General features: G+C 42.8%; 1 protein-coding gene across 1 annotated transcript in view; it reads left to right on the top strand.

The window, feature by feature from the left end:
- FKBP9 (FK506 binding protein 9) overlaps positions 1-16,399 on the top strand; it is a 53,886-nt gene that overhangs the window by 15,308 nt on the left and 22,179 nt on the right. The window contains exons 3-8 of the mRNA XM_018571416.1: positions 1,183-1,372; positions 4,142-4,287; positions 6,862-7,051; positions 9,276-9,421; positions 12,073-12,262; positions 14,487-14,632. Of these exons, the coding sequence (XP_018426918.1) occupies positions 1,183-1,372; positions 4,142-4,287; positions 6,862-7,051; positions 9,276-9,421; positions 12,073-12,262; positions 14,487-14,632 (1,008 nt within the window). The remainder of the gene's footprint in view (positions 1-1,182; positions 1,373-4,141; positions 4,288-6,861; positions 7,052-9,275; positions 9,422-12,072; positions 12,263-14,486; positions 14,633-16,399) is intronic.

Consider the following 16,399-nt stretch of genomic DNA (forward strand, 5'->3'; position numbering starts at 1 on the left):
GGCACCATATTTAAAGGAATTTTTAATTTTTAATGTTTCATTTTAAGTGATGTTAAATCACTGCTCCTTTAAAAATTGTATTTTTTAAAAGTGTTTTTTTCATTGATACATGTCCCCCAGGGCAGTACCCGGATCCCCATACACTTTTTATGGCCAATAAATTGCATATAAGGCTTCAAAATGGGAACATTTAAATTTCTGAGTTCTACCCCCATAGACTTGCATTGAGTTCTAAGTTCGAGTTAGAACTTTTTCCATGTTCGAAAGTTCGAGTTAGAACCGAACACGGGGGTGTTCGGCTCATCACTAATAGCCAGTGCCTGCAGCTGTCAGAATACCCAAACAGTGACTTCAGATGACTTATTATAAAAATTACCCTTGCAGTGATCCCAGCGCCCCCTTCCTCCACTGTTAAAATACTCTTTTTAGCATAGCGGTAGATGAAAGTAGTAATACCTTATTTCTCACTCCCTTGTCAGCCAGCTATCTCCGATCCTCCCAGTAGGAGGGGGGGTCCTTATAGTCGTATAGTGCAATGCAGAACTGCTGGTCCTGCATTGTATGCAATGACATTGAAAGCTTTAGACCTGTTGAGCGCCAATGGAATGTGGTGTTCAGTCTTGCAGCTAAGTGGAAGCCTGCAGGAGTGAGGAGTATGGTATTTATTACAGCTTATTTACCTACCCCTTGGGTAAATGATCATTTAACCCTTGTAGGTTGGGCACTGCAAATGTAAATTATACTGCTGCTTGGAGTGGGGCTTTAGGTCTTTGTGCCCAAATCTCCATCCAAGTAAGGCAGCCCCACTAACAGTAACACAGCAAGGAGAGTTCCAATTGCTTCATTACAGCTATATTTTTGCTAGTTGGTATATTATGGTATGCCGAGATGCAGTGACTGTACTGAGAGATAGACTTACTCAGAGATGTTTCACATGCATATTTCTGGCAGTGTTCTTAAAATCAGAAATTATTTGAAGCTTATAGTACTTTCCTAAATTCTCTAGGCAAATTGTATGTACTTTGCTGGAAAAAAAGCCTGCTGTTTACAGAGCCCAATAGCTCAAACCTCAGTTACACACAAACAGCTGAGTATAGGAGTTTCCTCTTTTTATTTCTCCCTGCCTACTTTGCTTATATTTGCTCTATGGAGATTTCATTTCATTGTCTTTCTTTTTCACAGCTGGTGTCATTCCTCCAGATGCCATTATACACTTTGATGTCCTTTTGTTAGACATCTGGAATCCTGACGACAAAGTCCAAACAGAAACGTATTATAAACCAGAAATTTGCTCCCGCACAGTACAAGTCTCCGATTTCATTCGTTATCATTACAATGGGACATTATTAGACGGGACACTTTTTGATTCCAGGTATGTATTTTTAAAGATACATTAAAATTAGGGATGTTCAGATACCAGTTCATATACCAATGCCGATAGTTGGCATTTTCACAAGAGCTAGCAGGGTTGCAGAGGTTGCAGCTGGGACCTGGTGCTCCACCACGGTTCTGAAATCATTACTCTGTATTGTTTTAGAAAAACTGTCACATGACAATAAACAAAAATATATCAGTACTTGTATCTGTGAGTACTTGACAAGTGTCAGTACTTGTACTTGCAAAAATGGTATTAGTGCATCCCAAATATATATGTATAAAAAAACATCAAACATTAAAACAGGGATGCACAAACTCCAGGAGCTCTGTATAGTCCTTAAAAATTACAGCTGCCTCCTAACTTTTGAATTTTTCTCTAGTCTAGTCTAGGATACCGAACATGCTTCTTGGTATCTGAACATCCCTAATTAAAATCAAACAGCACACCGAAATGTGCTGAAAACAAAAGGGAAACTTAAATAGAACACTTACACATATACAAAATACTACTCCAATTGAGTGAGAAATTACAAAAAAGTATGGTCCTCATATGGTGTGAATCTCCATTTTTACCGGCCTCACCAGTGTGCATATTACATATTCACATGTGTGATATAAATGTTTCCTTCTTAGTGCTTTACACTCCACCACCATGCTGGACCTCTGGTCACAAGACCTGGATGACATTCACAGGACTACAACATAAATCTTTTAAGCTCCCAGTACTTCCAGTTATAAGTACATTCCCTAATGCCCGTAGTGTAATTGCATTTATTAAAAAGATTCAGTAAAACAGCAGTATGAAACTCACATTGTAAATGTACACAGAGCACCATGTGTACCAGTATATAAATCATACAACCATGTCAATTCCCTGGCTCCTGTCCAAAACCGGTGCCACGCACCACGGACCTGCTTTCAGTGCAACCCCTCTGGTATGCGGGGCTCACAAGATAACATATACTCTATTAGTCTCGCCCTATACGTTTCGTCACATAGACTTCATCAGAGGCATAAACAGGAAGTTGCACTGCATTTTCTATTCCTATTCTCCTCAGTTCGCCCTTGAAATGTTGCTATACTAAAAGAAACAGCCCACCACAGATCAGATTGCCATACACATGCCATATGCATTAATTCATTAAAGGAGAACTATGAGGTGAGTGCTTTTCACTCACCTCATAGTTCTAGCCGACCTGTGTAAATGAAACTGTCACAGGTCGGCTCAGTAGGTCGGGAGGTGAGCGAACACATACCGGCGTTCGCTCACTTCTCGATCATGTCACGGTTCTCTGCCGTGACAGGGGAGGGACTGGATTCCCCCCTCCCCGCTCCGATCTAGTGCTGATGAACGTGGGAGGGGGCGGGTACGGGTACAGCTGTCTCTGCCTCTAGATAGGCAGAGCCAGCTGTCACTCACGCAGCTGGGCGGATCCAGACATAATTGTCGGGATCCGTTTCGGCTGCGGCGTCTTAGTATACCGCGAGCTGTAGCTATACTGAGCTTAGGGTGATGGGAGGACGCTAGTTTGTGTCCTCCCGTTACCCTTAGGAGAACTATGGGGAAAAGCCCTAACCCCCATGACATGTAACAATTCTGAACAACACATTAAAATAAAGTACATTCCTATATATTTAATACAAAGGACATATAAGTGTTAAAGTAATACAAATAAACTAAAAACAAAATATGCAAAATGAGTTGTACTAATCATTCCAAGCCAACTATAGTTTATACAAGCTGTCTTTGGGGACATACAAGTAAGAATAGATATTTGCAGGCCAGCAAAGCTGAGGGCAGGCATATTAAATTAGATGTTTTCATCTGCTGACCTATCTTTCACATTTTGGTTATAAAGAAATATGTAATAGAACTCTGCCTTTTATGCCTGACGATACCACCATGTATGTGTATGTAATTGCTAGGGTAGACCGAATGGTCTTTTGGAGGTTGGATTGCTTCCTAATGTCCAAATGCCATCTAGAGTCCAAGATCAACCTAACTTTAAAGTCGGCCATACATATTACATAGGAATTACACTCTGATTGTACAATCTTATTTAGATCTGGTAACAACTACGTATGTACAGCAGGGCACTACATCATTGGGTACAAATCCGATTGCTGATTTCGTTAGCACAGTTCTCTTCCTACTTAAACCTAAGTATGCAAGTCCCAGTAATCTGAATATGCATGTTTACATTAAGATCATATGTATAGAAGATTTTTTTGGTGGTCAGTTAACATATAGTAAATGTATGTGTGTATTTCCACTTTTACAGGCAAATTGGGATAACACGTTTTATATATTTGTTACATGTTCCTTTTACTTACCTAAAAATCCTGCCTACTTCTCCCCCCCTATGTAATATTATGGAGGGGGCTGTGGAGTCAATGTTTACCATATTTAACCCTGTCTGTGCTGGCAGATCTCATTTTCGGTTGTAAACTAGATTTTAACACTGTCTGTCCCAAAAAAGGGTTAAAGGTCTCAAGGCCTGGATTCTGTTTTGTATGTTAATAAGGGCGTACTGTCCCCACTTATAACAGACATATAGTGGAGGCTTCTCAAATTTGACTGGAAATACACTTTAAAATGGTCCCTACAAGAAATTAGAGAATTTGTTGCAGGATAAATATTGTTTGTTTAAAACTGTATATGGTTAATGCAAATTAAAAGTGTTTACCAGGTATAAAGTACAACCGAGTCAGCTGTGTGACACAGATTGTATATTATGACAGCATTTGTTTCTTTTTCATTCAGCCATAACCGTATGAAGACGTATGACACCTACATAGGGATTGGATGGCTGATACCTGGAATGGATACTGGTCTTCTGGGAATGTGCGTTGGTGAAAGACGTATAATCACAGTCCCCCCATTCCTAGCATATGGAGAAGATGGTGATGGTAAGTTTGGAATTTTTAAGCTCAGTCTCATTAAGACTGAAATGTATGAGTTGTCCTGAGCTGCTGGAATCCATGGATACCATTTATAATAGGACATTCCCTCTCAGTATAAAGTATTTTACATTACAAAATGGCTTCAAAAGAATAGATCATTGATATACATGTAAATTATTATTGGACTGTATGAGATAGTATATGAAATGTTTTTTTTTACACTTTGTATAGTTACCTATTATTATTGGACTGTATGAGATAGTTTATCAAATGGTTTGTTTACACTTTGTATAATTATCTATTATTGGACTGTATGAGATAGTCTATCAAATGGTTTGTTTACACGTTGTATAGTTATGTATTGTTAAAGTTTTTACAGGCAAGATATTTGTATTATCTATCTAGTCCGAAATCTACACAAAATTAAAGCATGGTCCTCTCTGGCAGGTCAGGGGACCTGATTTTACTCTGCTGCAGTTAAGCAACATATACAGGTTGCTCTTCCAGCCTGTAAGTGGACAGTAAAAGAAGAAGCAGAAGACTGATCTCATCTCTCCTCCATTTTGCTCTCTTCTCCTATCAGCATGCTCTTTGTTAGCACATTACAGCTGCAGGCTTACTGGCTCCTTGTACTTGTTCCTCCTCTCCCAGTCTGTGTTCTGCTACACAAGGACTGCAGTTGGGTAATACCAGGTAAAATGTAGGTCACTACACTGCTTGCATTTAAAAATAAATATATTGATGTGATTTAATGATAGTACAGAGCTTTATATCTGAGTTCAGCCTTAATAACTCTGAACCACTTTTGATAGAAATATAGTGTATCTAGAAAGATGCTGTGGCTGGATTATGCATCTTGGCTGCTGCAGCTTAAATCGCCTTTAAAGTGACTCAGGAGTTAAACCTTTACAATGCATGCAAGTACCTTAAAGGAGAACTATGGGGTCAGGGCTTTTCCCCATAGTTCTCCTAAGGGTAATGGGAGGACACAAACTAGCGCTGGAAGATCGGACAAGGAAGGGGGAATCCCTGCAGGGAGCCGTGAGTGACAGTCACAGCTCTCTGCAGGGATAGACCGAGAAGTGAGCGAGGGACGGTATGTGTTCACTCACTTCCCGATCTACTGAGCCGACCTGTTACAGTTTCATTGTCACAGGTCGGCTCAGATTATGAGGCTGAGTGAAAATCACTTGCCTCATAATTCTCATTTAACTATTAACAAAAATGTATCTTATTTGTGTATCACTCAGCTGTAGAGCCTCAAATCATCTCTGAATTGGTGCTGACACTGTCCTTCCTTCTGGAGGGGGGATTCTTTTGTTCCCCATGGCCCCTGTGTGTATTGTAAAGAGATGATGAGATGAAGATCCCCCGTGTGCATGTGTGGGAGTTATGCCATTAAGGCCGACTAATCACGCATCAGTGGTTGTTATGGCGCACTAATAAACACCTCTGACCAACCCAGAGGGGACCCCAATTGAGAAAGGTGGCCTTAGACAGACTAGAGGGTAGAGGAAAGGATATGTGCCTGGTATAGCATTCAGAAATCAATGTATTTATTCATGTATATTATTTGTTTTCTTTCTCTGAACGGATGATGTCACCTATAGAAAAGGTCTGCCATTAGTTGAGTCTTTGCTGCGATAAAATGTGTCATTGTTTTCAGCAAAGCACCCAATGGAAACCTGTCATGATATACATATAGGTGCTGTCATTGCTCCAGGTCAGTGTCCTTGCAGGTGGTGAAACCTATGGATAACCATGACACCCTGGGAACCAGCAGCTGCCTGACACTCGTTTAATCTGTTATCCATGGGGGAAAAAACATTATTTTTGGTGGTACTTATTTGGTGGAATATTCCATTACAGACCACAGACCCAAGGCTGGTTATCAGAGCAACGCATGTTTTAATTAATCAGTATCAATGTTTTTCTTTTGCCTTAAAGGCTAAGTTTACCTTTTAGACCATGATTCAGGGTGTAACATGGTCACATGGCCACCCTCACACTCCCATCCCACCCCTCACTTACATGAATCGTGGGGTTTATCTCCCTACAGGCTGCTGCTGCACTTTGAAAATAGCGTGGATGTGCATGGCTCCGCCCACAAAGCTGTGTATTCCATTCACGGATCCTTTGACGGGATCTGTCAGTGGAGAAGCTACAAGTCCCGTCTGCCATGCACTTGTAGTCCATTCATTCTTCCTCCAATCCATGTTACTGGATGCCTGAATCTTGGTACGGACATGGACGGGAGGAAGAGTCTGCAAGAGCCAGAGCATTGCGCCCGTGATCCACTGATTGTGGTTGGAATGCTTTACTGGCTCCAATGCAAAAATAAATAAAAGATTCACATTTTCTTTTATTAGTATGTGTGCATTTATTATTTTTATTAAATAAGGTGGACTTTGCCTTTAACAATGGGTTTCAGTACTCCTGGAGCTGTAGACTAACGCTGATTAATACTGCATCATAAACATAAATTTTACGTAGATTTCAGGCCTTCTCAATTTCCTGAGTTTGATGCAAAGATTATTTCTAGCTATGCTCTTAGTTTTATGTATATGTCCTTATTTCTAGGTAAAGATATCCCGCCCAAGGCAACCCTTGCCTTTGATGTTGTCTTGTTAGATTTGCACAATCCTAAAGATGGCATCACATCAGAGGTCCAATATATGCCAGACAACTGTGAGAGGAAGACACAGGCCGGTGACTACATCAGATACCATTATAATGGAACACTGCTGGATGGAACTTTTTTTGACTCCAGGTGTGTAAAATGACTACCCGAGTCTGACAAAATGGGCGTTTGTTACATAACTATTGAAAGCATTTTGTTACATCTGTTCAATAAGTGCAAACATACCTGTTAATCCTGCCAGAAATACAGTGAGCTCCTTACTGCCTGTAGTGTGCAGAAATACTGCCTCAAAATCTTAAACATTGGTATCGGCCCTTGCTGAATTCTCTCTGTGGACTACACGACACTCTCTCTGTTATAGAGATGAGGGGAGGTGTTTTGTTGTCTTGACACACTTCTTGTCCTAGGGTGATCATGTTGCTCCTCCATAAATGCAGTACAGTGAGTGATCATTGTCACCCTAAAGGCACCAGTACACCTTGCGATTATCGTACGATAATCGCGAGAAATCACGCGATCATCGCAAGGTGTATGGAAGGCGTGCGACCTCCGCTACTGTACGGTCGCACGACTTTTGTCTTAAGAGCATGTTTGAAAACCCGCCAAGAATCGTACGATTGTCGGCGGGTTTGTGGCATCCTTGGGAGACAAATGCCGAACGGGCCGGTGTGCGCAAGCGCACACTGCCTGCTCAGCATTGCCGTCATCGGAAGCCCGACCATCGGGGAGGCAGACTTGCGATGATCACAAGTATGATCTGCCTGTCCACGATGGGCAGATCGTTCGTTTTTTTTATTACCTTACATCCAGCGCAAGACAAAAGTCTTGCGCTGGTTGTAAGGTCTATGGCCACCTAACACAGGAAGTGTGCTACTGGCAGGATCACCAGGTAAAAATGAAGACAACACACCTGATAAAAAGACAACTAATGCAGCCACCACATCTAAGGACTGGTAAGCTGCGATGTATGACATTTTTGTTCTCAGGTTTAGATACATTTTACTTTCCTGCGTGTCCTAGCAATTCACTTACTGAGTCTGTCGTCCACAATAGATGGCGCTGTGATAATATTTGTCATTTCTATTCGAATTGAGTACAGCAAGTTTTTTTTCTGTTCTGTAGCTTTTTATTTCCAGGTATTGGTCAGGTTTCAGTGTCTTATAAGAGGTATTACAGTATTGCTAAACATATTTTGAATTCTGGAGGTGAAAATGGTCTGTCAGGTTTCTATTGCTGTTCCTGTAGCCATTGGAGAGTTGTTTTCCTCACTTCCTGTGTGGTCTCGAAGGCAGGAAGTGACATACATTTCCCACATAAGGCCACAGGCAGCAATAAAACATATTGTACGGTGGAGAGAGGAAAGAGGAGCACATTGTTCCGGTTTCATTGCTTGGTCAACTTTTGGGAAATGTCCTCTGTGGTCACCTCACCTAAAATGGACACAAACGACAATAAAAACATGACAGAGCTTATAACGTTTCCCTTTTCAAACCAAAAGACAGGAAAATCTTTTTATCTGGATTTGGTATGTAAAGTATACTTAAAGAAGAACTCCAGGTTGTAGGAAAATTAACCCTTGCAGTGGGGCTACCCTGGCAGTACAAGGGTAAATGCAGTAACCACTCACCTCTCTCCCCCTCCGCTCTAACTGTGGTAAATCCCTCGGTGTCCTCACACCTAATACGGGCGAATGAACTGTACTAGAAGTGATGACATCTGCGGGGCTTAGACTGCCGAAGCCCTGGGGAGAAGAGGCTGCGTGGACCAGTCTAGGAGCCAGGTGGGATCAATGATCGTGTGAGTATGTCTTCTTTATTTGAGCCCCTAGCGGGAAAAAAGAGCAGTTAACCCTTGCAGCGAGGGGGTAGCCCCAGTGCAAGGGTTAATTTTTCTACAACCTGAAGTTCTTCTTTATCTCAGAACTGAAATGTAAACCTCAAGAGATATATACAGAGAGCACAGGCTGCCTACTTGTAAATTCAGTTGTTGCACTCAAGCATTGCTACATTGCACCAGTCCACCCATTTATTTTTGGGGGTCATCTTTGCCTCCATCATCACTTATATTCTTTTATTTGCTTAGATTAAATTCTCACTTTTCCTTCAGTCTAGTCTAGTAAAGAGCAGTGAAAGGAATAAGATGGTGGTCAGAGGAGCTGACTGTCCACAGACACATACTGACCAGACATCCCTGCCACTGGTTTTACAATGGGACTGTCTGAGATCAGGGGGTCTGCACAGTTTGCGGGATACCCACAGACACTCCATAATGTTTTCCTCATCTCATATTTACGGGCACCTTAGATATACACAGTATACCTTTTAATGCTGACAAAACGCTTTTCTGATTGCAGTTATTCCCGAAATCGCACTTATAACACATACATTGGGAAGGGTTATGTGATTTCTGGCATGGATGAAGGTTTGCTGGGCCTTTGTGTCGGTGAAAGACGTCGGATAACAATTCCACCACATCTTGCCTACGGTGAAGAGGGCAGAGGTAGGTGGCATCTTGTCCATTCCTAAGCACCTGCTGTACATAAACATTCCCCATCAATAGCCAACAAAACAACTTTTGGTGTCCAGTCACATAATCCGATCAACACACTGCAGGCACCTGTACAGTTTAACTCTGTGCCTAGCAAGTGATCTGAACCCACGCATTCTGCTAAATTATAGTCATCATGTGACCAAACTGCTTGCTATTCTTACTCAGCATCTCATTTAGACTGCTGAGATAAAGACTGATTGAGTCTTGAATGGTTTAAAGCACAATGAGGCCAATTCTAGATGGAATGGTCATTTTTTGCATAACATTGTAATTTAACTTTTCAAAGCCTTTGTTCTGAATAATCCTTATTTCTCTCCCAGTAGTTTTTCTCCGCCATATCTCATGTAATTTATTTTCTTGTTCATTTCAATAGATATCTTATAGAGCCTCAAAATTACAATCATTATCATCATTGCACAAAATCAAGAAATTCAAACTGAGCATATGGTATGACAATGCATAAGCAGAGGGATGTACGGGGTCTCAGGGGTTGGATATTGAAGAGCAAGCTGGCCTTTTGCAGGATATGCTATTTCAGTTTCTCATCCTATGCTCAGTTTAAAGTGCCCGGGTTTGGTTAAAAAAAGAAATATCACCAGAAGTTGAAAATGTTTGTTGAATCCCTCAGGGGACCCAGTGCTCATTGCACTGGGTCCCATTTAAATATGTGCTGTGGTTGCTGATCAGTATGATCGGATGGCTCGTTCCTCTCCTCCCACCTCTTTCTGACCACATTGCAAGCAAAGAGACAAATACCAATCAGTGAATGACAGCGCAGGAGGACAGGGGGTGTGACTGATGGTGCACACAGTCTGCAAAATACCTGTCTCACCTCCTAAATTGCCAGATTGAGGCTCTGCTGTGTATTGCAGCTCTGTGCCTTTTTTGCTCTCCTCTGCTACCTTTTTTGTAGTGAAGATTGAGCCCAGATCCACCCCCAGCTATTCGGGGGAGAGCGAGGGGAGTAGTAACTGTCAACTTGTGATGTGGTGTGTCATCATTCACAAAAACACTAAACAACACATGCCACCAGCTACTACTCTAGCCTCTCTCTTCTGAAAAGCTGGTGGTCAGGTCTGAGTGCCGTTGTCTGAGAGAGACTAATGTATTAGCTGGCTTTTCTTGCTCTGGGCTTGTGTTTTTGTGAGTGACAGTGCTCCTCTCCAGCCACCGGCATTCCACAAGCACAACACAAGTCACCAGCTACTACACCAGCTACTGCTGTGGTCTCTCTCCTGATTAGCTGGTCACTGGGTCTAGGTTCAGTCTGTTCTGTCAGTACAAAGAAGGTGGCAGAGGAGGCACAGGGTTGCAATATGACATGGAGGGCTGCACAATAAATAAGGGTAGTTGGCTTCAGTGCTAACTGTAGCTCCCCCATAGAAACACCCATAAATTGGGCTTCAGTCTGTGTTGGAGCCACAGCCAGGATTGCCAGAAATAGAAATGTTATTTTATTTCAAAACCACTGCACAGATTTGAACCGGACCAAGTGCAATGTGTTCGGTTTCCTGTGTGATTTAACAAGCATTTTTCTTCTTTAAAGTTTACCTTAAAGGAGAACTATGGGAGGACACAACCTAGAGTCCTCCCGTCACCCAAAGCTCAGTATACCGCAAGCTACAGCTCGCGGTATACTGAGACGCCACAGCCGGAAAGGATCCCGACATTGCTGTCTGGATCCACCCAGCTGCGTGAGTGACAGCTGGCTCTGCCTATCTAGAGGCAGAGCCAGTTGTGCCCGCCCTCTCCTCCGTCCGTTTTGACAGTCAGCGCTGGAGGATCGGACCTGGGAACCAGCAGCTGCCTGACACTCGTTTAATCTGTTATCCATGGGGGAAAAAACATTATTTTTGGTGGTACTTATTTGGTGGAATATTCCATTACAGACCACAGACCCAAGGCTGGTTATCAGAGCAACGCATGTTTTAATTAATCAGTATCAATGTTTTTCTTTTGCCTTAAAGGCTAAGTTTACCTTTTAGACCATGATTCAGGGTGTAACATGGTCACATGGCCACCCTCACACTCCCATCCCACCCCTCACTTACATGAATCGTGGGGTTTATCTCCCTACAGGCTGCTGCTGCACTTTGAAAATAGCGTGGATGTGCATGGCTCCGCCCACAAAGCTGTGTATTCCATTCACGGATCCTTTGACGGGATCTGTCAGTGGAGAAGCTACAAGTCCCGTCTGCCATGCACTTGTAGTCCATTCATTCTTCCTCCAATCCATGTTACTGGATGCCTGAATCTTGGTACGGACATGGACGGGAGGAAGAGTCTGCAAGAGCCAGAGCATTGCGCCCGTGATCCACTGATTGTGGTTGGAATGCTTTACTGGCTCCAATGCAAAAATAAATAAAAGATTCACATTTTCTTTTATTAGTATGTGTGCATTTATTATTTTTATTAAATAAGGTGGACTTTGCCTTTAACAATGGGTTTCAGTACTCCTGGAGCTGTAGACTAACGCTGATTAATACTGCATCATAAACATAAATTTTACGTAGATTTCAGGCCTTCTCAATTTCCTGAGTTTGATGCAAAGATTATTTCTAGCTATGCTCTTAGTTTTATGTATATGTCCTTATTTCTAGGTAAAGATATCCCGCCCAAGGCAACCCTTGCCTTTGATGTTGTCTTGTTAGATTTGCACAATCCTAAAGATGGCATCACATCAGAGGTCCAATATATGCCAGACAACTGTGAGAGGAAGACACAGGCCGGTGACTACATCAGATACCATTATAATGGAACACTGCTGGATGGAACTTTTTTTGACTCCAGGTGTGTAAAATGACTACCCGAGTCTGACAAAATGGGCGTTTGTTACATAACTATTGAAAGCATTTTGTTACATCTGTTCAATAAGTGCAAACATACCTGTTAATCCTGCCAGAAATACAGTGAGCTCCTTACTGCCTGTAGTGTGCAGAAATACTGCCTCAAAATCTTAAACATTGGTATCGGCCCTTGCTGAATTCTCTCTGTGGACTACACGACACTCTCTCTGTTATAGAGATGAGGGGAGGTGTTTTGTTGTCTTGACACACTTCTTGTCCTAGGGTGATCATGTTGCTCCTCCATAAATGCAGTACAGTGAGTGATCATTGTCACCCTAAAGGCACCAGTACACCTTGCGATTATCGTACGATAATCGCGAGAAATCACGCGATCATCGCAAGGTGTATGGAAGGCGTGCGACCTCCGCTACTGTACGGTCGCACGACTTTTGTCTTAAGAGCATGTTTGAAAACCCGCCAAGAATCGTACGATTGTCGGCGGGTTTGTGGCATCCTTGGGAGACAAATGCCGAACGGGCCGGTGTGCGCAAGCGCACACTGCCTGCTCAGCATTGCCGTCATCGGAAGCCCGACCATCGGGGAGGCAGACTTGCGATGATCACAAGTATGATCTGCCTGTCCACGATGGGCAGATCGTTCGTTTTTTTTATTACCTTACATCCAGCGCAAGACAAAAGTCTTGCGCTGGTTGTAAGGTCTATGGCCACCTAACACAGGAAGTGTGCTACTGGCAGGATCACCAGGTAAAAATGAAGACAACACACCTGATAAAAAGACAACTAATGCAGCCACCACATCTAAGGACTGGTAAGCTGCGATGTATGACATTTTTGTTCTCAGGTTTAGATACATTTTACTTTCCTGCGTGTCCTAGCAATTCACTTACTGAGTCTGTCGTCCACAATAGATGGCGCTGTGATAATATTTGTCATTTCTATTCGAATTGAGTACAGCAAGTTTTTTTTCTGTTCTGTAGCTTTTTATTTCCAGGTATTGGTCAGGTTTCAGTGTCTTATAAGAGGTATTACAGTATTGCTAAACATATTTTGAATTCTGGAGGTGAAAATGGTCTGTCAGGTTTCTATTGCTGTTCCTGTAGCCATTGGAGAGTTGTTTTCCTCACTTCCTGTGTGGTCTCGAAGGCAGGAAGTGACATACATTTCCCACATAAGGCCACAGGCAGCAATAAAACATATTGTACGGTGGAGAGAGGAAAGAGGAGCACATTGTTCCGGTTTCATTGCTTGGTCAACTTTTGGGAAATGTCCTCTGTGGTCACCTCACCTAAAATGGACACAAACGACAATAAAAACATGACAGAGCTTATAACGTTTCCCTTTTCAAACCAAAAGACAGGAAAATCTTTTTATCTGGATTTGGTATGTAAAGTATACTTAAAGAAGAACTCCAGGTTGTAGGAAAATTAACCCTTGCAGTGGGGCTACCCTGGCAGTACAAGGGTAAATGCAGTAACCACTCACCTCTCTCCCCCTCCGCTCTAACTGTGGTAAATCCCTCGGTGTCCTCACACCTAATACGGGCGAATGAACTGTACTAGAAGTGATGACATCTGCGGGGCTTAGACTGCCGAAGCCCTGGGGAGAAGAGGCTGCGTGGACCAGTCTAGGAGCCAGGTGGGATCAATGATCGTGTGAGTATGTCTTCTTTATTTGAGCCCCTAGCGGGAAAAAAGAGCAGTTAACCCTTGCAGCGAGGGGGTAGCCCCAGTGCAAGGGTTAATTTTTCTACAACCTGAAGTTCTTCTTTATCTCAGAACTGAAATGTAAACCTCAAGAGATATATACAGAGAGCACAGGCTGCCTACTTGTAAATTCAGTTGTTGCACTCAAGCATTGCTACATTGCACCAGTCCACCCATTTATTTTTGGGGGTCATCTTTGCCTCCATCATCACTTATATTCTTTTATTTGCTTAGATTAAATTCTCACTTTTCCTTCAGTCTAGTCTAGTAAAGAGCAGTGAAAGGAATAAGATGGTGGTCAGAGGAGCTGACTGTCCACAGACACATACTGACCAGACATCCCTGCCACTGGTTTTACAATGGGACTGTCTGAGATCAGGGGGTCTGCACAGTTTGCGGGATACCCACAGACACTCCATAATGTTTTCCTCATCTCATATTTACGGGCACCTTAGATATACACAGTATACCTTTTAATGCTGACAAAACGCTTTTCTGATTGCAGTTATTCCCGAAATCGCACTTATAACACATACATTGGGAAGGGTTATGTGATTTCTGGCATGGATGAAGGTTTGCTGGGCCTTTGTGTCGGTGAAAGACGTCGGATAACAATTCCACCACATCTTGCCTACGGTGAAGAGGGCAGAGGTAGGTGGCATCTTGTCCATTCCTAAGCACCTGCTGTACATAAACATTCCCCATCAATAGCCAACAAAACAACTTTTGGTGTCCAGTCACATAATCCGATCAACACACTGCAGGCACCTGTACAGTTTAACTCTGTGCCTAGCAAGTGATCTGAACCCACGCATTCTGCTAAATTATAGTCATCATGTGACCAAACTGCTTGCTATTCTTACTCAGCATCTCATTTAGACTGCTGAGATAAAGACTGATTGAGTCTTGAATGGTTTAAAGCACAATGAGGCCAATTCTAGATGGAATGGTCATTTTTTGCATAACATTGTAATTTAACTTTTCAAAGCCTTTGTTCTGAATAATCCTTATTTCTCTCCCAGTAGTTTTTCTCCGCCATATCTCATGTAATTTATTTTCTTGTTCATTTCAATAGATATCTTATAGAGCCTCAAAATTACAATCATTATCATCATTGCACAAAATCAAGAAATTCAAACTGAGCATATGGTATGACAATGCATAAGCAGAGGGATGTACGGGGTCTCAGGGGTTGGATATTGAAGAGCAAGCTGGCCTTTTGCAGGATATGCTATTTCAGTTTCTCATCCTATGCTCAGTTTAAAGTGCCCGGGTTTGGTTAAAAAAAGAAATATCACCAGAAGTTGAAAATGTTTGTTGAATCCCTCAGGGGACCCAGTGCTCATTGCACTGGGTCCCATTTAAATATGTGCTGTGGTTGCTGATCAGTATGATCGGATGGCTCGTTCCTCTCCTCCCACCTCTTTCTGACCACATTGCAAGCAAAGAGACAAATACCAATCAGTGAATGACAGCGCAGGAGGACAGGGGGTGTGACTGATGGTGCACACAGTCTGCAAAATACCTGTCTCACCTCCTAAATTGCCAGATTGAGGCTCTGCTGTGTATTGCAGCTCTGTGCCTTTTTTGCTCTCCTCTGCTACCTTTTTTGTAGTGAAGATTGAGCCCAGATCCACCCCCAGCTATTCGGGGGAGAGCGAGGGGAGTAGTAACTGTCAACTTGTGATGTGGTGTGTCATCATTCACAAAAACACTAAACAACACATGCCACCAGCTACTACTCTAGCCTCTCTCTTCTGAAAAGCTGGTGGTCAGGTCTGAGTGCCGTTGTCTGAGAGAGACTAATGTATTAGCTGGCTTTTCTTGCTCTGGGCTTGTGTTTTTGTGAGTGACAGTGCTCCTCTCCAGCCACCGGCATTCCACAAGCACAACACACGTCCCCAGCTACTACACCAGCTACTGCTGTGGTCTCTCTCCTGATTAGCTGGTCACTGGGTCTAGGTTCAGTCTGTTCTGTCAGTACAAAGAAGGTGGCAGAGGAGGCACAGGGTTGCAATATGACATGGAGGGCTGCACAATAAATAAGGGTAGTTGGCTTCAGTGCTAACTGTAGCTCCCCCATAGAAACACCCATAAATTGGGCTTCAGTCTGTGTTGGAGCCACAGCCAGGATTGCCAGAAATAGAAATGTTATTTTATTTCAAAACCACTGCACAGATTTGAACCGGACCAAGTGCAATGTGTTCGGTTTCCTGTGTGATTTAACAAGCATTTTTCTTCTTTAAAGTTTACCTTAAAGGAGAACTATGGGAGGACACAACCTAGAGTCCTCCCGTCACCCAAAGCTCAGTATACCGCAAGCTACAGCTCGCGGTATACTGAGACGCCACAGCCGGAAAGGATCCCGACATTGCTGTCTGGATCCACCCAGCTGCGTGAGTGACAGCTGGCTCTGCC

The sequence above is a fragment of the Nanorana parkeri genome, unplaced genomic scaffold (assembly GCF_000935625.1).
Source record: "Nanorana parkeri isolate BGI_ZX_2015 unplaced genomic scaffold, ASM93562v1 scaffold41, whole genome shotgun sequence".
Lineage (NCBI taxonomy): Eukaryota > Metazoa > Chordata > Amphibia > Anura > Dicroglossidae > Nanorana > Nanorana parkeri.